General features: G+C 38.4%; 1 protein-coding gene across 1 annotated transcript in view; it reads left to right on the forward strand.

Moving 5' to 3' along the window:
• Positions 1 to 23,843, forward strand: part of PDZD8 (PDZ domain containing 8) — a 51,555-nt gene that overhangs the window by 10,671 nt on the left and 17,041 nt on the right. Inside the window, exons 2-3 of the mRNA XM_042818249.1 lie at positions 6,605 to 6,727; positions 11,581 to 11,683. Of these exons, the coding sequence (XP_042674183.1) occupies positions 6,605 to 6,727; positions 11,581 to 11,683 (226 nt within the window). The remainder of the gene's footprint in view (positions 1 to 6,604; positions 6,728 to 11,580; positions 11,684 to 23,843) is intronic.

The raw sequence follows: 23,843 nt of genomic DNA on the forward strand, positions 1-23,843 counted from the left end.
TGTTTTTTCTTCTGAAGAGAGCTGCTTGAATATGTATTTGTATTTATATATGTGTGTGTATATATATATTATATTTTTTTTTTTTTCAATCAGCCATCGTAGAGTGTGTCTTAGAGTTTTAAGTATTCCTTTTAAATGTCTGATTTGAGGTGCTTTGGGGATGCTGATGCCACTGTAAGGAAGAAGACTGGTCGAAATGTGTGAAATGTATCTGAAGGAAAAAATCCTTCCAACCTGAACTCTTCCAAAAAAATAGATTTCTTCTGTTTTTTGAGGTCTTGACTTAAAAAGTGACTGTAGTTACATTGGGAGCTTCCACGTTTGAAGCCTCCCACGTCTATGGCAGAATATCCTGTAACACAGTGGGTGGAGTGCTAGGAGGTATTTGCAGTTTTCCTTAAAACTCCCAAGAAAAGAAACCTACCCTTATTGTAGTGACTTTCTTGGGCTGAGTGTTTTTTAAGCGTGGGTAGAGCTCAAATGAATGGATTTCTGTTTGAGTAAAGGTGTATTTAGGGTTGCTGAAGCCCTCAGAATTGGAATCATGGCAGCTGTGGGGCTTCGTTCCTCATGAATTCAGTGGAAGGTGGAGAATTGCATTCACAAAACCTAAATTGCTACTTTGCAAAAAGAAAAAGAAAAAACCCTCCACCTATTAATTATTGTTTTCAAGTAAGACAAGTTCCATGCTTAATCTCTTCAGTGTGAAGAATGATATACGCAGTTTGCAGTTTAATGCTAGCAAGCCTAAATGTAAGCTGCTAAGTGCTTTTAAAATCTCATTGATGTGGTCGTGCCTTTTTAGGAGTAGACTGTAATATTGTAAAGCTTTTCTGGTGGTAAACTTCAGCCAGAGTTGCACACAGTGTAAGAATAGTGGGCTTTTCCCCAGTGGCAGCAGTTAAATGTTATTTGGTGTCGCTCTATTTTTAAATGCATACATTTTACAAACTCTGAAATTTCTAATTCTGTGAATCAGATTAAAAAAAAAAAAAGCCTGCCTCTAAAAGTCACTTTGTGTTTCATTCTGTAGCTTAATAAACCTTTTGTATATCCCCAAAAGGAAAAACAACAATTATAAAATAAAAATTAAAATAGCAAATATTCTTTCCACAGTATTTTGGATATGAAAATCTTTAAGTGGTGTAGAATTAAGGAGACCAAATTGTTGTTTTCCCAACCATGGTTCCACTTCAGATTTTTGAATCGTTTTCGTATCTCGTGGCAAAAAAACGATGAAGGCTTGAAATGTGCACAAAATGAAGTTACGGTAAAGAAGCTCACACATTTAACCAGCGGAGGCTTTTGTGATTTAGTGTCTTTCTTTTTGCCTTGTTGGTTAAGATTTAAGCGTTCACATAATGTCTTGTGACATAAATCTGTAACTCGATTTAAAAAATTCACAAACTTAGCGATGCTGAGTTGTATTTTATGGCAGTGAAGCTGCGCTGGGATTCATAAAATACAAGTGATTAATGTGGGCTTGAACAGAGACCCGTGAGGTTTGAGACCGCTCGCTTACATGTTAAATACCCTTTGTAAAACCAGAGAATGGTTTAAACATTTCCCAGAACTTGTTCTAGAAACATCTTCTCACTTGTGGACCAAAGCTCTGTTCTCGGCACAGTGCTCACCTCCTCCTGCCTTTAGAAACGAAGCTGTAAATCTGCGTACCGAGGTAGGAAATGGGCTGCTGAGAGTTTCTGAATGTTTGCTTGTCTCTGCTGAGCCTTAACAAGGACTTTTATGCAGGGATTCGGGATGTTCTTGACAGACGCAATGAACAGAATCCCATAAGCCCTGGGTTATCTTTGGCTGGATAGCCTTATATTTAGTTATTTGTTTTACATTTGGGTTTTTTTCCTCAGTTCCTAATAGATTTCATCACATGACTAAAAATACCGTATTTAAGTAAGTTCTGGGGAAGCAGCTCAATCTGTCCAATCAGTTTTGCAAACTAAATCAAAGTGTAAAAACCTCTTGTCCTCTCCTCCATTAGCCGCTGGCTTAAGGAGCACAAAACATACAGTAGTGAACACAAATTGGTGGGAATGTGGATAAGGCATTTATAAAGTAAAGCAGCAGATTAGTCTCGTTCCTACCATGTAGGTGAGTTTTGCTGCTTCCCAGAACTGGCAACTAGAAGGCAGAAAAAAGCCATTCAGGGGCTGGACCCGTTCAGATGAAGGGAGCAAGTTTGATTTGTTTCTTTCAGATGCAGTTTTGATCTCAGGTGGTGATGAGAGCAAAGGAGCCCCTGAAGTGGCTCAGAAATGCAACATGAATCAAGTGGAGGAGTTCTTAGTGTGCAGGAGACACGTTGGCTGCAGGCAGGGTCTGGAAATGTTTTTGCTGTGCTTTGTGCATGGAAGAGCTCATATGATGCTATTTTAAGTGTATCTTTAATCCTGCCTATTAATTGAGTAACCTTATCTTAATTATCTTTCAGTGTAATCATCTGACCTAATTCCTTATGTGAAATTACCTTTTTTTTTTCTGGTTGTGCCTTGCAATATCTGTCGAAACCCTTCTGCTGCTCACCAACTTTTAAATATTTATTTTCATTTGCTAAAACCTCACTAAACAGGTCAGTGATGTTTCTCTTCTCACAAAGTCACAGTGCTGCTCTTTAACATTTCCTTAATACTGTGCAATTTGAATTTTAGGCTTCTGGCCAAGACAAGACGATCAATTTGTGGAGATATTTTGTTAAACTAAAAACAATTAGAAATATCTGATATATGAGGCATTTTTAAAAATTGTTAAATGATGTGCCATAACCAAGCAGGATTTTGGAGTGTGCCCTTAAGGTGTTTGGCTTTTAGTATAGCTACAGTGTGGTGGTTTTTTGTTTTTTGTTTTTTTTTTTTCCTCTCTGTGGAAAAGATGCAGAGTTCACAAAGACTTAATAGCTGCCGCTTAAAGACAGGGAGATCTTCCCCTGCCAAACTTACCTTGTTTCTGATACTTGTTTGGTATTGTGTACAGGTCTGGGTTTGTAAAGGAAGCTTTTGGATATATGGATCAAGGTGGTGTAATCCTGCTTTGCAGGACAAGGATTCAGGACGTGAGTGTGAATTCTTGACTTTGCTGGATAAGAAGAGGCAGCATTAGACCCTACTTGGAATGGGTATAGTGTAGATGCAGTTGAAACTTTGCCCAGGAGATGCAGTTAGCAACTCAGTTTAGAAGCATCCTGTAGTTCTTGCAAGTAGCTTTCAATAACTTTTCCTCGGTGCTGCACTGCCAGCACAGCCCTACATTCCCCAAGCCTGTTGCCATAGCTTGTAACCTTTTTCCCAGCCTGCAGCAATCAAAGGACCCATCGCAGACCCATTTCCTATGGGCTTGTTCTCCAGAGTGAGGCCCGCAGTTTAACCCATAACCAACAAATTTGCATTAAAGCTGAGAATCCTGGATTAGTATTTAAAGATAAACAGCCAAGTAGGCATCATGCTTTTTTCTCATTCAGGATTTCCAGTGCAAAAAGCTTTGAATTCCAGAGAGCAGCTCACCAAAACAGCTTCCCTGAATTGTTACTGTCATTAAGAGCTCAAAGCTTTGATACTTTAATATACAGAAAAATAGCTTTACTTTCATACTAGAAGTGTGCTTTGTTGTCCCTGTTGGAAATGCTTGTTTCATAAAACTTTACATTTATTTTGTCAGGCAACAGGGTTGTTCTAGGCAGGGAAGTGAGATGCTGCCTGTTCTGTGCTGCTCTGACCCTGGGAGCAGCAGTGCTGTGGCTGCAGGCGATGGTGCCTTAGAAGGTAGCACGACTTTTAGGCTTTCCCTACCATGGGGGAAAAGCTGGGAGATCGTGGGATAGCTGTTAGGGCACAAGTGTGGGTCGCATGCTGCCCACATGCCAGTGGATATATGTGATGTATTTAGGGTTTCTTGCTGAGGATTTTGCAAATGAATTTTATTGGTAAGAACGTGAATGTAAACTCTTGCTGTAACTTAGAAATTTTATTGAGGGCTTTTTCTGTCAATATTATAGGAAATTTATTTATGTGTTGCACACCCAAAGTCTAACATATACTCCTAAGTGTTTTGCATGTCACTATAGGTAACTGCATTGACAGTTCAGATTTTGTCCTCTTTTTAATTCACTAGTGCATTAATTTAAAATATTTGTATATATATATATATAACAGAAATCAAAATTTTAGTTAATACTATCTTCTTCTAGTGAAAGAAAGACTTGTTCTGGGAATTATTTCCTCATCCTATGCTGTAGCAAAAAATTACAGTGTATGTTGTATTTAACACTGTGTTCTGAAGCTACTACTTTAGAGACTACATCTTGACTGAATGTTTGATTGGATTATTTTGCTTATTGCATTCTTGCTATTTTCTCAATATTGTGACTAAATTTATTTAGTTACAGTAGTTACAGACTTTTTTTTTCCCCCTTCAATATCCTGCAGTCTGATATGTGTAAGGGGAAGGTCTTATCGGTACCAAAAGATAAGGAAAGTGATTGGAACATACTGGACCCTCTGCTTTTCCTCCCTCCCCCCTGCAGCTTGCTGAGGGCCTGGTGCTGGTCACTGGTCTGGAGTTCCCAAGGAAAGCTATTAGGCTATTTTTGGAAGACCTCTTGGAGCAGTTCATAGATAGCTGCTGGACTAATGGAGAAGGTGGATTCTGTTGTTTTTTTATTCCTTGCACTCTTGCCTGCGCTTGTGGAAATTAAGTTCTTATTGTGCTGAAAAATCGGAAATGTACAAGTAATGACTCACTCAGAACATGGCATTATTTTTGCAGCATAGTTGTCTAACAGATCCTTCTTTTCTGAACAAAAACTGACCAGGATCTGTTTCCAAGGGGGAAAATCATTCTTAAAAGGGAGAGGATGCTGCTGCTCTTACCAGGAGCAAGAGTTCCTTGGCAGGTTGTGCTGGGATTCAACTTGTGTCTGAGGTGGCACAGCAGCAATGCTTCTCCCAGTCTGTAGGGTGGGAATGGCGGTGGCATTTTTCCCTTTTTTGTAGTTATTACTATTTATTTGTTTAATAATTCTAGAACTTCAAGGTAAGGTTATAAGTAGCATATCAAACCAAATCGAACACACATACGGAGTATTTGGGGCTGGTAGGTTATGGTACTCAAACCTAAACTGTGGCCACTGTGATCTTACTGCTTCATATTTTTCACACAAAATAATTGTATAAGTTTTAAAATCAGAGTGTTTTGAATTGTCCAACTTCAAAGCTGCCTTCTTTTTGGAGAAGCTAATGAGAGAGAAACTTGGAATGAAATTAAAGCTAGAAATTGAATTGGATTTATAAAAACAAACGGCAGCGTTAAGATGGACTTATTCACGAGGAGAACAAAAGAAATGTCTCTCTCGTGGCTCTCTCCGAGGCTGGTGCTGGTACAGAACTGAAGTGTCTTGAACCAGAGTGCTGGGCTCCCTCCTGAAGAGTGTCGACAGTCAAAGGGCACTTCATGATTTATTTGAATTTCTGAGACTCCACTTCAGATCCGTGTGACTGTTTCCTGAACATATTGTGATCTCTGAATGTGACAAGCAGATGCTTCTGATGGTTAAGCAAACAGTGTTTGTGAAAGACTTCTTTCTTATGAAATGGCAGATACATCCTGCAGGCAGCGATGTTCCTACACTGCTATTTGCAAGTCAGCTGTGCAGAAATACTGGAAGGCTGTGTCAGTGATAGGATGGAAAACCAAGCACTAGAAAGTGGTAGGAAATAGCACTAAGTCAAAATGGAAAGAAGAAATTCCCTAGAAGTGCTTTCTCAAATGCTTCATGTAAATACTGCTGCAGATTCCATAATATTTTATGTTTCCAAGGACAGGCCTTGCTGCCTGCCCTTGGATGCTGACCGTGTCCCACGCTGGAGCAGGGGCAAGTGAGAAGGGAAGGCTGTGCTCAGAAATCAGCATACGGTGCTCAGATAGGGCAAGTTGTGTGGTGAGCTTGTTAAACCCTGAGCGTTTTGAACATGTACTGCTTTCCATGAGAGTCGCGTGCAGTGATGAGGGAAATAAGGCTCAAGGAAAAAAAAAAAACCAGACGTTTCCTGTGTTTTCATTGTAGTTCCAGGAGATGGGAAGAAAAGAAGTTACATGCTTTTCACAGAATAAAAGAAGCGCTGATCTGCGTAACTAAACTGTGCTGCTGCTTTAGGATTCTTCACTTATCACATCAATACTGAAACCATTTAGGGCTTAGTATCTCATTATTTTTTCCACATTTGAAAGCAGTGATGGTTTTTGCTATTGATGAACTTAAAATAAAGACCTGCTAAGGCATTTTGTGCAAAAAGGACTCTTGTATGGTAACATTTGCAGTCCTGACCGTGTTCTGTGGGATTTGCCTTGTTCTCAGAATTGTCAGTGCTAGTAAATGTCACTCAGATTACACGTTGCAGTGAAGGTTGTTTACATGTTCCCTAGTTTTGTGCATTCAGAACTTTTTATTAATTTTTTATTCCTTTTGAGCAATAAATATGCAGGAACAGCAGTTTTTCTCTTGTGGAGTATTAGAGATTCTCTTCGATCCTGTTACCACTTCATAAGATGTGTTAATCTGGCTTATGTAATTTGAATTCTCTTCTGCATTTTTCAGGTACAAGCCTTTCTTCCCATTTCAAGTGTCATCACCTGATGAGTATGAAGATCGAGACCTCTGCATACAGGATTTACCCCTGACAGAAGGTCGACTAAAAGTCACATTAATTGAGTGTACAAGGTATCTATTGTGGGCTTTTGCTTATCTTTATTAAGCAAATATGTATGCTTCTGAATCATGGGAATTATAGCTGTACTGATTCAAGAAGTGGCATCTTTGGTGTAATGATTGAGCTCCAGTTTAGAAATATATTTTGAAAATAAAAAAAAAATGAACAAATGGAAGTTGCTGCAAGTTTGAGGTGCTTCTACATTGTGTGCGTACAAATGGATTTCTATTTCTTATGAATTTAGTCTAGTTAGAGGCTCCTGTTTTCTTCTAGTTTGGCACACCGAATTATGAATCTCTTTCAGGACAGTGTAAATGTTGTAATTATCCTATTGTATTATGCTGTAAGTACAGGGGAATAATTGTTTCATTCAGTCTTACTTTGATCCAAATAACTTTCATGAGGCATAACTTACTGCCTTTGTCTTGAACAAAATAATGGAAACGAACAAAATCTATTTTCTTTCTTTACTGAAGAGAAAACTGTTCTCTTTAAAACTGGACCAAGTGTGCAGGCTTCTTGTTTTGTTTGTTTTTGTCAGACCTCTTAGTTCCTGGTTTGTGTTAGATCTTATCTTAGTAGTGCTTAGGCTTTGATCTATCCTTGTGCCATTCTGCTCCTTACGAACTAAACACTGGTTTATGCTGATGTTATTTTTAACTCTTCATTAGTTATATTACTATGTGAGTTCCATTTAGCATGCCTTTTTTTCCTGTAGCCTTGTATAACTATGTTGGAACTGTATTTGCTGTAATAATGTCTTTTATCAGTGCTACTTACCATTCAGAACAAGCTTATTTCTAGAAAGTGTTATACTTTGAAGGACTGTGTGGGGCACAGCAGTGAATCTTTAACACTTTTTTGGAAAGAATTTCTACTTACCTGAATTCCAAGCTTTGTGATATGTTCTCTGTGAGCAACCAGTAATTCCAAATGATTTGATACATTCCTTGGCTGTTAAGAACCATTCCTCTTCACCCACACCGAGTAAGGAAACTCAATCTCTTCACAGACAGTCTCTAATTTCAGTCCAGTAGTGTGCTCGTTTTTATTCTAATAGGACCCAAAATAACTACTTTTGAGCTCTGTGCAGTTGTTTTGACTTTGGAAAGTCACTTTTAAGTACTTTGTCTTTCCTGAATATGAAATGCTGTGTAACATTGCCAGCGTATCAGCAGTGTTTTCTTTCTTTCCGTTACCTTCTAGAAGCCAGATTGCTCAGTTTGACATCATCATCTGACCTTTCAGTATTTTCAGCTGTCACAGATGCTTATCAGATGGCAGAGAGAGGATGCAGTTGCTGGCTTGTCAGGCCTTTTAAGCTTCAGGTCTGATTTAATCTGACTCTTTTATGCTGCTTGGAATTTCTAGACGCACACTTGAGCAGACGCATCTCAATCTAGATGTCTGTCTTTCAGTCCTGCAGTAATTCCTCAGATCTTCCAAGTGCCCATCCTTTTTTGAAATTAAACTTCTACAGCTGTGGTCTGTAGAATGCCTCTGGAAGCATATCTTTTCCTTACTTTGTAGCTGAAGATATTTGTGAGCTGAAAGGCATGTAAAGGATTTTGGAAGGAAGAAATACAAAATGCGCATAGAAGTAACAGTCAGAATTTCCTTTTTTCATAATCACTGTGTGTGAAAGTTGTCTGGGACTGTTGGGAAGAGTTCTTTTGCCAAGCAGCACTGTATGCAAGCACACAAAGGGTTTATTTCCCTGTCTGCCATTGGGACCTTTGCACATTTTTGGGGATTTTTGCCATGAGAGACTTAAAGTGAGCATTGTGTCTTGCTACTGACCAGTGTTTGCTTTTCCCTGACCTCAGTTCTTCAGGTAAAGGTGCTTTGAGGTCACTGAATCTTCAAGAGCACCTTCTATCACAGGCAGAGTGCCCCAAGGAGCCTGTACTATAGATTCTATATGAATGAGCTCATAGAAGCCCAGTCATTGTTTGCTAATGAGAACTTCGAAACTGTTCTGTTTAGAACAGTTTAACCAACTGTTACCTGACAGTTTTTGGTCTTGACAGTCTTCTCGCCTCCAGTAGAAGATCTCTGTAACTTCTGTATTATTTTTTCCATTCTTTTGCTCAATGCCTCAGAAGGCTTTTACATTCTTTCTCCATATTGTAACTGTGACAAAGATGAATGACAGAAGCTTTATGTCAATCATTGCATGGAGGAGCAGCGGTCAGTTTCTGTTCTCATGTTTAACAGTTAAATCTTGAACAACAGCGGTGACACTATTGCGATGGCACAATTTGCACACTTCCTGGATTAGACATGGCTTGCTTAATTTTATTTTTTCTTCACAGAACCAAATACTTGAAATTAGAAAAGTGCAGTTGTCATTTTAATGTTGTTTTTTTTTCTGCATCTTAATGCAAAATTAAGGGAAGAATGCCTCCATTGGCATAAATAAGAAATACAGTCTTTGCCCAATGTGCTGAAAACGTGTTTTCATGGTTGCAGTACATTCATTCCCATTAACTCTCAGAACTCATTCATTGCAAAAACATTATCAGCAGGTAAAAACCTTTTACATTCGGACAGTAAAGGTCATTCTATGAAAGAGGAAACAAATCAGACCAACGATTACAATATTTTAGGGAAAGGGAAGGACAAAGCAACATGTCCCATATAAGTTTTTTCTTTTTTTTTTTTTTTTTTGTTTTTAAGATAATCTGTGGAGGAAGTCTAAAAATCCGTCAACGCTAGCAAAACTATGCCATAATGTGAGCTATTAAAATTAACATTTATATTAATTAAGTGGCAATTTAATCACATTTCCTTACTGATTCATTATAACTAAAGAAAGCTACAAAATTTGTATCAGAATATCTTTCTTAAGCCCTTTCAGACAGATTTACAAATCTTATGTCTGTGAGGTATAGATCTCAGTTCAATATGCTGTAGTTTTGGGTCTGCTGTGGTGCAGCGTTTATCTTTTTCTGTGGTTGCATTAAAGAACACAGTACCTCTGTTTGCATGCTAGTAGAGATGTTATTCAAACAAAAGCTTCCTTACTGTCACAGCAGTTAAAATTTCCCCTTTGTCTTCCTGAATATGGAAATTGGATTCCAAACTCCAGTGTGAAGCATCCGTGGACAGTACTGCTCATTAGAAATGAAGGAAGTATTTTTGCTCGCATGTGACACGTTTCTTCAAGTGGGGTGTTGGCAGCCTAATGTCACCTCGGTCCTCTGCCTGTCTCCTCTGAAGTTTGGAGACCAGAAGATGAAATGCGTGCAGCCAGTGACCAACTGTGGAAAAACTTGAGTGGCTGGTAGCAATGAGAGACTCACTGTGGTGTAGGCATAGAAGAAAAAGGGCGTTACTTAAAAGCAGCTGCTAAAAACAGAACAGAGCAGGCACGGGGGGTTGCAGGGGATGGCTTAAAAATAAGCAAAAAAGATGGGATTTTGTCAGTTTAACCTTGAACAAACTTAGTCCTGTCGAGACATAGTACCTAATCAGTTTGGTCTGAGAAAAAATTTCTTTTTTCTGTAATTGATCCAGTGGTGTTTAGATAAACAAGTGCTGTGGGCCAATCCAGAAATTAGGCTGACATCTGCTCTTTTCATCTGCAGTGTTTCAATAAAGAATGGGCAAGTGTGCAACTTCACATCCGAGGTTGGCATTAAGGATGCAGGGACTGAGCCACACTGAGCTCACACTAACACTGAGCCACAAACACCTGATGCTTTGTACACCAAGTGTGCTGGGTACAAGCCCAGTGCAAGTGTGAAAGTTGAGCAACACCTAGGATTCTCAACTATTTTGCCCACACATTCACTTATTCACATGCAAGCAGTTTAACAAGTACTTTGTAGAGAGACGTACAAAAAGAATACTTAATTCCCTTTGCTGCACCACAGGTTAGAGAGCTACTGTAGACAGAGAGATGCTTTACCTTGGGATTAGTTTAATTTCACCAATTCTGGTTGTTGGTTATGTTTGCTTTCAATTATTTTACTTAATTATAAAAATATTAACACATTTCCACATCTGGAAGTCTATGCACTTTTTGATCATGACTACTTAACCTAGAAACATTATTTAAGAGCACAAACAGAGAACTGGTGTGGTTTTCTAACAGTTTTCATCTCTGTCATCTAAAGAGTTGTATAAAACATAAAAGTATCTCAATCACAAATAAGATACTTTGCCTGAATGCTTAGAAACTATCAAACTATATAGAAAAACAGCTCTCTTGAAAGAATATAATTTGTTTGAGGTTTTTATTCCAAAATATTTATCCAATTCCAGCTAATGTGAGATAAAACTGTGTATAAGTTAAGTGCACTTACGAATCCTAAAAGCCATTGTTTGTTTCTTTCCCCATTTTGTAGTACTGGTATCCAACTGAAAGGCTTGGCAGCCCTCTGGAATAGCGTATGATGCATAAAGAACCTCTTCTGCTTGTTAGGAGTGTGTCAAAAGAATTGCAGATAGGAGAGGATCCTAATTCAGCAAAATAGGCACAAATAAGCAGCGACTTTAATACTACAGTAACACTCTTCCAAACCAAGAAAAGCTGTTGTATGCTGTAAGTTTAGGACTCAAGTTGCTATCTTTATTTATAAGTTGTTATTGTCTAGGAAAGTACTCGTCTTCCAACTGAACGTTTAATAAAACAAACAGAAGTCCTAGCTAAAATTTTGAAATGATTTATGGCATGTATAGAATTCTTCCACTAGAGGGTGGCAGTGCCTTGCCTTTTGTGAATTGCTTCTGTGGGCTTGTGTTTGTGCACGCTGAAAACAGTGCACAGGGGATGGATAAGGGAAGAACAGTGACTTTAGCATGATATCTGGGCTATGTAATAGTGTTACAATTCTTACTACAGGCTTTTCTGTTTCAGGTTATTTATATTTGGATCCTATGAAAAGGAAACAAATGTTCATTGCACAATGGAGCTGAGCAGTAGTGTTTGGGAAGAAAAATCAAGGAGTTCTATTAAAACGGTAAAATGGATATAATCTTTGTATGTTGCAGTGTGTCTTATGGTCTTACATTGTTTAGACAGTGAGCCTTCTGGGCAGTCAAATGGGTGATCTGGCAGGAAGAAAACACTGAAAACATAATGTTTTCTTTTTAATCCATAGTTTTTTGACTGTCAATTTGACATGTATGGATAGCATCGTGCTCAGTTATCACAACTGTGCTTGATAATTAATTTATGCAAATTAGGTTTCAAGCACATTTTCAACTGCTATCTGCATTAGAGCAAACAGTTTAAAATGTGCATTTGTAGACCTGTTGCCTTTGGGTGAGGCGATGTTTAGAGGTTCACCTGTCTTTCATTGTGCAGTAGTGTGTTCCTTTCTGACATGAATACTGAAGACATGCTCAAAGGGTAATTCATCACCAATTTCCTGTTTTTTGCCTACATTTTGACAAAATGTGGAGTGAATTGCTATGTATTTCTAACTTTTTCTAGAGTATGTGAACCCTACCATGTGTGCTAAAGAAAAATACTTTTAAAACTGTGCAAATATAGAACATAGTAGTATTAGTGGTATTGTGAGTTAATCTTTTACTATCATGCTCGATAACATGAATTTAACAGCACACAACCTACAAAACTCATTTCTTTTGCATATGTGTGAGGAATAATGTTGCCTCTCTTCTTCAAAACAAGAGGTGCAATATATGAGAGCCTTAACATTTCACATCAGTGATATTGTGGTAGTTATCAAATTGAACTTAGCCTGAGCAGAGTAAGTATTGTGCCTACTGAAAACAACAGAAGCTTTACAAAGACTTCATCTTAACAACTGGCTTCATAAAGAGAAATCACTGGAATGAAAATGAGTGTCATGCATTTTGCCTTCTACTGTCTGAGTTCTCTTAAGCTCTGTGCATTATATTTGACTGCAGTTCTGAAGTTCAGACTGTTTTCTTGCTGGAGCAACCAGAATCTGGAATATCTCCTCAATCTCTGTGATCAAATTCCATTTTGTGTTGCTTTTAAAACTCTGTGACAACAGCTGTGAAACTTGTTCTCAGCTTACTTATACTGTTATCCCTAAAAGCGTATGTGACTGAGCATCAGAAAGACAGTTGCTTCCCATTGTCTTAGCTGCTGTATTTTCAGTCAACTGAAAAATAGGAGTGGTTGCCCAGAGGTTCACTGTAGCTCCTTTAGCCACCTTGAGCATTCGTCACAAGCACCTTTCTGAGCACAGCATGCAGGAGGTGGGCAGGGAAGGCACAAGCAGGGAGGAAGCCAGTAGTTGGCACACAGGCAGAGAAACTGCTGAGGTTTTAAGTTTTGAAGATTTAAGAGCCTGGTTTGGCAGCCAAACATCACAGAAAACATTGGTAGTTCCTAGAGTTATCTCCATTTATACTAGCTCCCGGCACTGTGAGGGCTGTTTGGCTGTGAATTAGCTGTGTTAGCTCCCTGAGCTCATTTGCTGCATGTTAGCGTCTGTGCCAGAGCAATTTCAAAATGTGTTTTTGCCCTCTTGTTAGCGGGCAATGTGGCATTGGTGTGTTTGTGACAGCAGATGGCAGTAGAACTAAACTGGTGGTGGGTAGAAAGACACGTTTAAAACTGCAGAAAAGTACTTGGGCTCACGTTCTGTTTGAGCACCTGAAATGAAATGGCAGGTTTCTGATTTTTCCATCCTGAAGAATATGACTTGAGATGTAAGGAAGTTTGAGTAGCTGTGTCCTCTGCTGTCTCATCACTGCCTGCTGAAAGCAGTGGCTCCTCGGTGTGAGCTGTTGGATCTGTAGCTGCGCTGTCAGTGTGGGGAACTCATTGTGCTCAGTCACCTTGAATTTTATGCCACTGAAGAGGTAAACTAACTTTAGGATCCTGGTTCTAAAGATCTTGATTATGGTTGAATACTGAAACTAAAAGCTAGCACCGGGCAAAGCCAGTTTGCTATGCAACTTCTATTTATCATGTTTAATACAATCATGGGGGTCTCTTTTCCTTAGAAAATCAGTTCAATTATGCAAGTTAAGTTAAAAAATATTAGGAGACCTTCCTGGATAGCAAGAGAATTGCCAATTCCTTCAATAGAATTAGAACTGTTGCAAACATGCTCAGGTTTGGAACTGAGTTTTCTGAGAAATTGCAACTGTGTGAAGTCGCTCTTACATTAAATCCTTCTTTTAAATGACCATGTCTGCAATAATTAATTGAGATGAAGTTGTTAAAATGAATATCAGAAATTACGGAGAAGAAATGATAGATTAAGTTGAAGTGAAAAATAGTTCAGTAGATTCTGGTTTAAATGTTTGTTTTCTTGTAGTATCATATAGGCATGAGAATATATCCAATGAGGCAGGTAGCATTCTACAAAGTTCCTGAGGAAAATTCTCCTAACTTTCTGCACTTATTGGCATTTTCATTCTTTTTATTATATTAGTAGTAGTGATAAAAGATTAGACAGGTTTAATACTTCATAATAAAATTGGTGAGACTTTATTCTGATCCACTATTTATGGAATATTAGCAGATGTCAAAATTGCTTCTGAAAAAAAAGTGCTGTGTTAGTGAAGGTATCTGGATGATTACTGAAGTATCTGTTGTATTTCAAAGATGTTTCTTGCTTCTGAGCTATTTACCAAATCAGTCTGAAATACCAATAAAACTTCAGAGAAATGGTTTGGCACATTCCCATGTGATGTGTAAATATTCTTAAATACCTTAATTAGTACTGTTGCTGCTGGAATTAACGTTAATCACTGCACTGCTGTGGGAAAATTATTTATGGATAGGATATAGTCATTAGACAGCATTAGCAGCACTGGATTACTAGACAGGTGTTCCACAGCTAAAACTGTACTTATGTGTGTATCTAACTACTAGCCAGCACTTACAGACTGGGGGGGGGAAGGTTTTTATTGTTTGTGACAGTGTAGAGTAATAGAGGGAAGGGTCTGAACTGCAAGACGAAATGTATTGTTCTATGGGTTGTTGGGTTGTGGGTTTTTTTTGCTTTGTTTTTGTAATAGAAATTCAGAAGCATAAGATAATTGCTGTTGATTGTGAAATAAGGAAGCTGGATAATTTAAGACAGATACAAAGGAACATGTCTTAAATTCTGATTTCAAAGTATTAGGCTCCTTCAGGTTGCACTGCAGGAACGTCCACACTTCTGTCATCTTAAAGGCAGCAGTGTGGGTGGGAGGGTACTTTGATTGGGGTTTTACCTGCTTTTTTTTTTTTTAATAACATTTTTTCAAATCCCACTTGCTGTTTTCTGTGTACTTTCAGAGGTCAGCACCAAAGTAACTGAGGGTAAGGGCAGTGCCATCTGCTCAGTACGTTCTGAGTTTGTGTGTGCCCACATACACATACAGAGACCACAGTCTTTGCTGTTTCTGGGAGGTGATTCTGGCAGCTATGGGCTTCTACATGTGAATACAGTGGTAACTTGTGAAATTGTTTTAGGTAGGCTGATTGGTACATTTTAATAAAAACAAAATGGATATTTCTCGGTCTTTTGTAAAACTAAACTTGCTTTATCAAGGCTTATGGCAAACTAAAGGTATTCCAGTAGTGACACATAAATGTAAAACGAGTAATAATGTAAATCAAATTCAGCACCTTCTGAAATGAGTTGCCTGAGGATACTCAACAATAATGTCAAATTTTGAAGCAACTGTGAAACGTTAATTTGTAAATCCACAGAATTAAATGCCTCACAGTTGGCATTTCGGTCTGCTTGTTTAACAGTCTGCCATTTCAGCATTTAATCCTACCAAAAGAAAGAAGGAGGATTAAAGCAAGGGAAGCTTTTTCAAAATGTCACTTTTTATGAAAATTCATGATCTTGTAAAATTTGATAATATTAGTAAATTCAATGGGGAATAGTTCTGAGATTTGTGCCTTACATAACATTCTGTAATCCGTCTTTCAAATAAACTTGAAGGCCATCAGGATTTTTTTCTGGTTCACCTGAAACATTTAAGCTTTTTGGACTGGAGGCCTCAGAGCATTTCTGCTTCTCTGTGATTTAATGAGACCTTCTGTAGTGAGGGCCAAGTGTTGGGTCTGCATTTTGGTCACAACAACCTCAGACAGCCCTACAGGCTTGGGGTAGACTGGCTGGAAAGCAGCCTGATGGAAAGGGGCCTTGGTGTACTGATGGACAGTCGGCTGAATATGAGTGCCCAGCAGTGTGCCCAGGTGGCCAAGAAGGCCAATGGCATCCTGGCTTGGATCAGGAATGGTGTGGTGAGCAGGACTAGGGAAGTCATCCTGCTCCTGTACTCAGCACTGGCGAGGCCCCACCTAGAGTACTGTGTTCAGTTTTGGGCACCTCAGTACAGAAGGGACGTTGAGGTGCTGGAACAACAAGGCTTGTGAAGGGCTTGGAGAATATGCCCTCTGAGGAGAGACTGAAAAACTGGGCCTGTTTAGTCTGGGGAAAAGGAGGCTGAAGGGAGACCTTATTGCTCTCTTCCAGTACCTAAGAGGTGCTTACAGCGAGAGCAGGGTTGGTCTCATCTCACTGGTGACAGGTGACAGGATGAGGGGAAATGGCCTTAAGTTGTGCCAGGGTAAGTTTAGGTTGGATATCAGGAAAAACTTCTTTACAGAAAGGGTTGTGAAGCACTGGAATAGGCTGCCCAGGGAGGTGGTTGAGTCACCATCCCTGGATGTGTTTAAAAACCATTTGGATGTGGTGCTCAGGGACATGATTCAGTGGAGGGTTGTTTGAGGTAGGGTAGTATGGTTAGGTTATGATTGAACTCTATGATCTTCAAGGTCTTTTCCAACCTGAGCAATTCTATGAACTTTAAAACAAAAGCAAACAAAATTACTTTTTTGGTTCATGTGTATTCAGGTGGTCCAGAACAAAATGCTACTGCCACAGTCACAGTGTGACCTAATACTGCCTGCTTGTATGAAAATAAATAAAAATAATTCAGGAGATACACACCATGTTCTTGGGCATGCATATCCTGATTGAAAAGTAGAGTGCTCCACAGCCTGCTGCAGGAGGCAGTGTAAAAAGCATCAGCTGCGTCCGGGTCTATAACATAGCATATATGCACATTCTTTTTCCCCACGGCTGGGCTTGAAATTGTGAGCTTTCCTCAGAGCACTTGCTGTTCTGTGGTGGGTTCTGATAGCCTGCTATGAGTCTGACCTTCTGGCTTTCACATTTAAAATATTAGGAAAAAGGATTACAAAGTAAAATGAAGTGCTGCCTCCTTCCACACTATTACAGAATGTACATAAAACTTTTGAGTTTCATCAGGGATTAGTTCTTCTGTTCTTTCAACACTTATTACTGACCTGATAAGCATTATTCATTTTAGCATTTAATGTTCATTTTCACTTTTTCCTTAGAGGTTACTCATGCAATTACCAATCTCTGGTACATATTCTCTCATTTTTACTTTCATATCTTCTATATCCTTTAGATAGTTCCTAGTTAGAGTAGAAACTGTAAGCTTGTCTTATTATGCAACTTCACATTTAAAATAAACAATTATGAAGGAAGTACAGCATGATCTCTTCTCGTTAAGAATGCTTGCAAAATACAAGCCAGGCACCATGCTGTAGTGCATCGCTGATGCCCTGTGCTGATTTACTTCTTTATTCTTCTCACCTGCTCAAAACATTGGATGTGGGAAAGAGTTCTAAGTAGGTTTTGCAGCAGCTGTGTTTCTTGTTTGCAAAGAAGTTGATTTACAGTGATAGCCAATCTTGCTAAATAAATAGATGGCTGGCTGATGCATGAGAGCTAACTTTGTTTGTGTAAACAGTGTGGCCTATTGTAAGAGAGATAACAGTGTTTCATTGACCAGAGTAAACAAAATGGTTTCTGGGCAATTTAGTACATTTTGGGAATGACTTTCTAAACTATGTTGTTATGTCCTGTTGTGATGTTGTGCAGCCAGGAAGCCAGCAGCTGTGCTGGTGGTTGCTGCATGTGGCTGCAGTAGAGGGGGAAGGATGGGAGTGGAAGGCTCAGGGCTTTCCTCCCTTTGAAATGCTCTCTTATGAGTGAATCATCTGTGCAAGTTCTTCTTCCTGAGGGTCATAATGCCCAAAAGTAGGTGTTTGGCTTTGTGGTGTGGTGACTATCACCACAGATAGGTGGTTAGATAGGTGGCTTCCAAACTCTAGAAGTCTGATGTCCATTTTCAAAAATCTTCTATTTTTTTTTCAGACCTTTTACTGGCATCACATTCATCCCAGAGTGTTCTTTCTCACTTTGGTATATTCAGACTCAATTCTTTGGCTCTGAAACACATGGGGAGGAAAAAGAAAGACTTTATTGACTTTAAATGGAATTATTATATGGAGTTTCTTTTACCAGCTGACAGAGTGACCAAGTGCTTCATATCCAAGACATAAGCTGAGAGACATAATATTGAAACTTTATCAGTTTAAAATGTGACAATTTGTATGAAGTTGTTCTCTGAAACAATTGTTTGCCTGTCAGGGTTCATGGAAATGATTCATAGAACTGAGTCTTTAATTTGGAGAGTCTCTAACTTACAGTAGGGATCTGACTATCCATCAGTAGCAATTGAAGTGTTAGACATAGGCTAGAGTCTGGTTGGTGAGTATGTGACTTGAGGCTGTACTTCTTTTGCTCATCTACTTTGGCCTAAGCGTTGTACACTTAGAAGGGTGATGTGCATAAGCACAGCTGTTTATGTTGATTTTAAGTAGTGATGAGCATCAACCTCTTTTCTGGTTCTCTGTATAATTCAGATTTCTTACCTAGTAATGGCCCTGTACATCTGTGTTCCTGTCCTGGATTTCAGCAGCTACCCTTCTGTTCTAATGAGTTTGAGAGATGGTATTCAAATCTTCTTGACTGTTTTATATGTAGACCACATGTCCTTAAAGTACTCGTTAGTAGAGAAAATCTCAGTACTTAGGTCTGATTCTCACTGCTGTTGTAGTTGGTGTAAATACAAAAATTACATTAGATTAAATGAGTATAATCAGGCTAAATGCCAGGAAGAAACTTGAATGAAGGTTTTGGAAAATATCCTTATTTAATTAATTGGCATTCAATTAATTCTATATAGTACAATAATTTCAGAATTAAAGATTTCACTGAAGAACCTACTATTCTTTAATATAGGTACTTGATGTCGTTCCACAGAAGGAAAATGAATGTTCATACCCCACAGACAGTTGATGTGTAGTGGTCTGAAATTGTGGTTGAAGTGTCAAAATACAGGGCTATGAACTACTGAATGACTGCAAAGAAAGCCTTTAATTTTGTGGGAGGAATTCCTTATTCTGAGTACAGTCTTATGTCATGTTGCTATCTTTATGAAGTCAAATGAGTTAAGTAGTTCAAATTCTTGGACTCGAGGTGCTGTGTTGTTACATGGGTTGTGTCTCACCTTTCTGGAATGCTGTAATTATTTCTCATTGTCTCAAATTAACTATTCTTTTTTTTTTTTTTTTTTTTTGTTCTTTTTCCCTCTAATCACAAGCCAAAGCAGAAATCAGATGCTTGTCTCTTGGTGTTAAGTCTTTTACAGTCTTTCAGGGTGTTGCTCAGCATCTGGAGGTCACACATTGAATGAGGATGGTGTTTGGAGTACACGTTACTGTTATTCTTCTCATTAGTTACAATACTGTGGTTGTTTTCTGTCATTGATTCTGTGATTCTTAGAATTGCTCAGGTTGGAAAAGACCTTAAAGATCATCAAGTCCAACTGCAATCTAACCATACTACCCTAAGAATAACGGGAGAAATCTGGTTTTGAGGGCAAAAGTGCGTGCTCTGATTAATAGTACACAAGTGGTTGTTCTCACTTTTACTTAGGGATTACTATTTGTAAAATACTTTAGGTAATGATGGAAAAAAAGCCTGAGCAGGCATTTTGTAATGCAGATGTGGTATATAACACGGGCTCTATAACTGTGGCAGACAGAAATGAGAAAGTAATATGGGTGGGCAGCATAGCAGTTGCCCTACAAAAGCCTGGAGGATCAAAAATGCAATTGCTGCTTCCCATCACGCAAATAAAACGACTAAAAGGTCATTCCAGTGTACAAAGGTTAGGGAGAGCAGCCCGATACTCTGCAAAGGACACCTATGCATCGGAAGTAATCAGAAGTGAGTCATCGTTTTGAAAAATGGAGCATTTCTCTTAATGCAGGCTATTAAAAGGCTGGCTCCATTAAATTTTAGGTAAGATAAATAGACTCTTTGAACTATGATGTCTTTACAGATATCTTAAGCAAAAGTCAGTATCTTCAGACCTTTACTCACGTCATCTGTTTCCATTTTTAGCTGCTTAGCTTTTAACAAATATAACATCTGCACACCCTCAGATCCATTTGATGTTAATTGAGACTATATATTTTCTTTAGCTGAAGGAAGAAAACAACCCCCAAAAAAGCCTCTAGAAATCTGAGGCTGGACATCCAGAAAGCTTGAATTTTTAATTGTTTTTAGTTACAAAACTATTTTTTTTAATCCGAATATAATTATATATATATATGCATATTTTATGTACACACATACTTTTAATGTTGGAGTGTGTATGTGTGTGCATGTATATATGTGCATTTATGTATATATAAAATCAAAAGTATCAGTTGTTCTGCAGTTAAATTTACATGATGATTTTTTTGGATAGCAAATTGACCCAATGTTTAAAGATGTAGTTTGTTACAATAACTTGTAACTCATGAGACATTGGCCTGGAACTTATCTGGAACTCATTTGAACTTACAGCTCTAATCTTGTAGGAGAGAGTCAAGAAATGCAAAGATGATGGATGGTTAGCAGAGCAATTGCAGAAATTTGGTTCTAGGTTCTCAGGTAGTTAAATCATACATCTGTGGGAGTAAAGCAAGAACAGGATGTACAGCAGCTTGTAAACTCAAAATACTTACATAACTATGAATTACATCCTAAGTAAGCTTAGGAATACAGTGTTCACAACTTCCTAATACAGCCAAGCATTGTAATCTTCTCAGCCTCCCCTTAAAACTGATGATTTCCGTTGGTCTCGAAGCTGATGGAAATTTGTGGATAAGTAGAAACAAAAATGCAATACACAGTAAGAGTTCAATAATAGAATAAGTTACCTGCATAAGAAGTAACATTGTAAAATTATAAATTAATATTCAGTCACTTGGTGCTTCTGTGAAAATGTGGAGTCAACATTAATTTGAGCTATGTAACCTGTTGTTAGGGGATACGAGATGAACCCTGTGACAGGGATGTTAACAGATGGTGTATAACGTTCTTTTACTCAGAAGTTTGAATTTGAGACCTGTTTACAGACCATAAATGAAGCTGACCACAAGCAGCAGAGCACGGTGGAGTTTAAGTTTGGCTGGCTGCAGTGCAGGTTGGGTTGGAGGAGCCCTTCGTGATGCAAATCACAGTTCAGGGAGCAGAGGCCATGGGAAGCTCAGCCTCTAGGCACACACCTGATCTGAGATAAAAAGCAAATGCAGACATGTGCTTTAAATAACTCTTAAATTACAAATTCCATGCTGGCGGTTTGCTGCTGCTATCTCTTTTGTCTCTTGAATGAGCTGGAAAACCATAGATTTATATTGTTGTCATCTTGCTGAGGTTTACTTGTTAATGGTTATCCAGTTTTTTTTTTTCCCCTTCTTTTTTGTGAATAGTATAGTAAATAATGGAAGTGCATTGGAGGCATGGGTAAAACTTGGTCCAGTTGGGAGGCAGTAACTTAAGTTGCTCGTCCGTGGATTTAGATCATGCAGTGAGGTTGATGCTAAAGTTCTTTACAGCAAAGATTGTAGGAAGAAAGCAGTTTGCAAATCAGCGTGGGAGAAAAATCTTGGAGTGCTCCAGCTGTGTACAGTAAGTAGTTGAGGGAGTGGAAAAAAAGGACTGTGGGCAAGGGGGAATAGATCTTAAACTTATAACTCAAATGCCACAAAATGGAAAAGGAGCAGGTAGTGATGACGTGCAGGTGAATGTGTTCTATATAGGTGACCTTGTTTCATGTGATGTCTGAAACAGAGCAGTTATGTTTGCTTTGGAGGTCTTCGACCTGTTGCATTACTATGACGGGGTGAGGCCCAGTGCTTGAGTTTCCTTAGCTTTGCTGTTCTGCTTAAAAATACAGAAGAGTAAGGGAGAGATAAGAGTTTTTGTTGATTGCTGGCAGTTTGTTTCAAGAGTGACTTTAATGTAGGGTGTGAAAAAGCAAGAGTTCAGACAGTTTTGACCCGAAGAAAATTCTGTGCTAGAGTAATAGGGTAGGATGTGTTGGGAGTAATATACTACTACATTGTATGTTCAGCAGGGGGAGGGGGAGCTTTAGAGGGCAGTTTTAAGACCTCTGTTGGCCGAGCAGTCTTATCAGTCAGCAAAAATAAATGGCTCAGGAAAACCCTTAGAGTTTCTTTGAAATTTTCCAGTAAGGAAAATACTCAAGGCACTAGGGAGTTCTCTGAGCAGTACTTAGGGATGTAATATCTGTTAATTATTAAAAGAAAGCGGGTGCAGTATTAAAGGAGAGCAAATAATACCCATTAATGTGGTGCAGGAGACCAGGTGTGATGATAAATAGCTGCATGAACAGACCAAAGGACATCTAACAAGGATAAAATCACCACCGCAGTCATTGCAGTAGTAAGGTCATGGGAATACAGCAGCTGTAAATATTTGGCTAGTGTGGAATCTTTTAATGTACCTAGTTAATGTACATATTATCTATAGGTAGTAGAAACTCGAAGATACTTGTAATTATACTATCAAGAACATTAAACAGCAGATATACTGACTATAGCAATTATATATATAACTACCTGAAATTGAGCCAATTTTTCTGCTGTAGTCAGTATTTCTGCTGTTTAATATATTAATATTAATAATCTATTAATATATAAAGATATAGTTCCAAACAAGACTGAACTCTAGCTGAACAGTGTGTCTGGTTATTAGACTAGAGCCAGGGTAATGTGGAGTGGAAGAGACCTTGAGAGGTAATCTGGTCCTTCCAGATCACAGCAGGGCTATTAAATTCATTCAGACTACTTTAGACTAAACTGCCCTTTTTACTTGAGACCAGTCTGAGAGTATTTCTGTACTGATAGACTCAGAGTAATATTTCCTTGTATTACAGATAGTCCAGGCAGGAGGCAGTTCTAGCCTAAATACTCTCAGCAAAGCAGAGGAAATAATAAATGTATGATGTTCTTGTTTATTTCATTTCCGCAGTCTGGCTACAGGGGATGTTTGGACAAAGCATGGGAACATCTATGATGGATTTTCATTCCTTGCAGACAATATCTGAACAAAGAATATTTTTTAACAATTTTACTTTTGCCTGCTTTGATAAATGTTTCTACTTCCACAATAGTTTTGAAGTTTTAGCTGTTGAAGAAGAATCACAAATAACATTTTCTGAAAATATGTTTATGATAACAAGGAATGAATATTGCCGCTGTTGTGAGCGAAGATGGTGACATCCTTGCCAACTGATCTGTAGAAGTGTATTTGGAACCACAATCTTGGCTACATATGATTGAGATAACCAGGGCTTGTAATTAATTCCTGAACATAAAGCTGCTAGGAGGAAACAAATTTGTAAACGGTCACTAAAACAGTATTCCCTTAGGTCTAATAAATGGAATGAAAATAAAACACACTTACCATAAAGTAAAGAATGTGTATCCAGCTAGGATCACACAATTTGCTTTTTACAAAGATTAGTTTCATTTTGGATTTTGTTTGGCCAGCTGGGACTGCAAACCTGTAGATGCACTGGAATAAGACCAAATACGCTCTCTTTTGTGAGTTCAAAAAATAATGAAGTGGACCAAAGAGATCTGTTGATATTGCCAAACCACCAACCCAACATACACAAAATACTGTTTCCAGTTCAACTCAGAAGTAAGCTCTTCTTTCAAAATGGCAAAAACAAAAAAAACCAAAAAAAAAACCAAAAAAACTTCTCCTGAAAGTACCGAAATTAAGTCCATGTTGGTATTTTGTGACTTAGCAGTGTAGAATTCTTTCAGTATAAATCAGTATAAATTATCTTCTGGGACTCCTCTTCCGATGGTATTCAAGTATGTAAAGTGAAAGGCTTTTTTCAAACTTCTAGAGTTCAGGAAGAAGGGCAAGCTGTGCGTGATGGAAACACATGTTTATTCATTAGGATTTTCTGACACTGAAG

Source organism: Centrocercus urophasianus, unplaced genomic scaffold, assembly GCF_019232065.1.
Source record: "Centrocercus urophasianus isolate 14NV4802_14NV808 unplaced genomic scaffold, USGS_Curo_1.0 seq_17, whole genome shotgun sequence".
Taxonomy (NCBI): domain Eukaryota; kingdom Metazoa; phylum Chordata; class Aves; order Galliformes; family Phasianidae; genus Centrocercus; species Centrocercus urophasianus.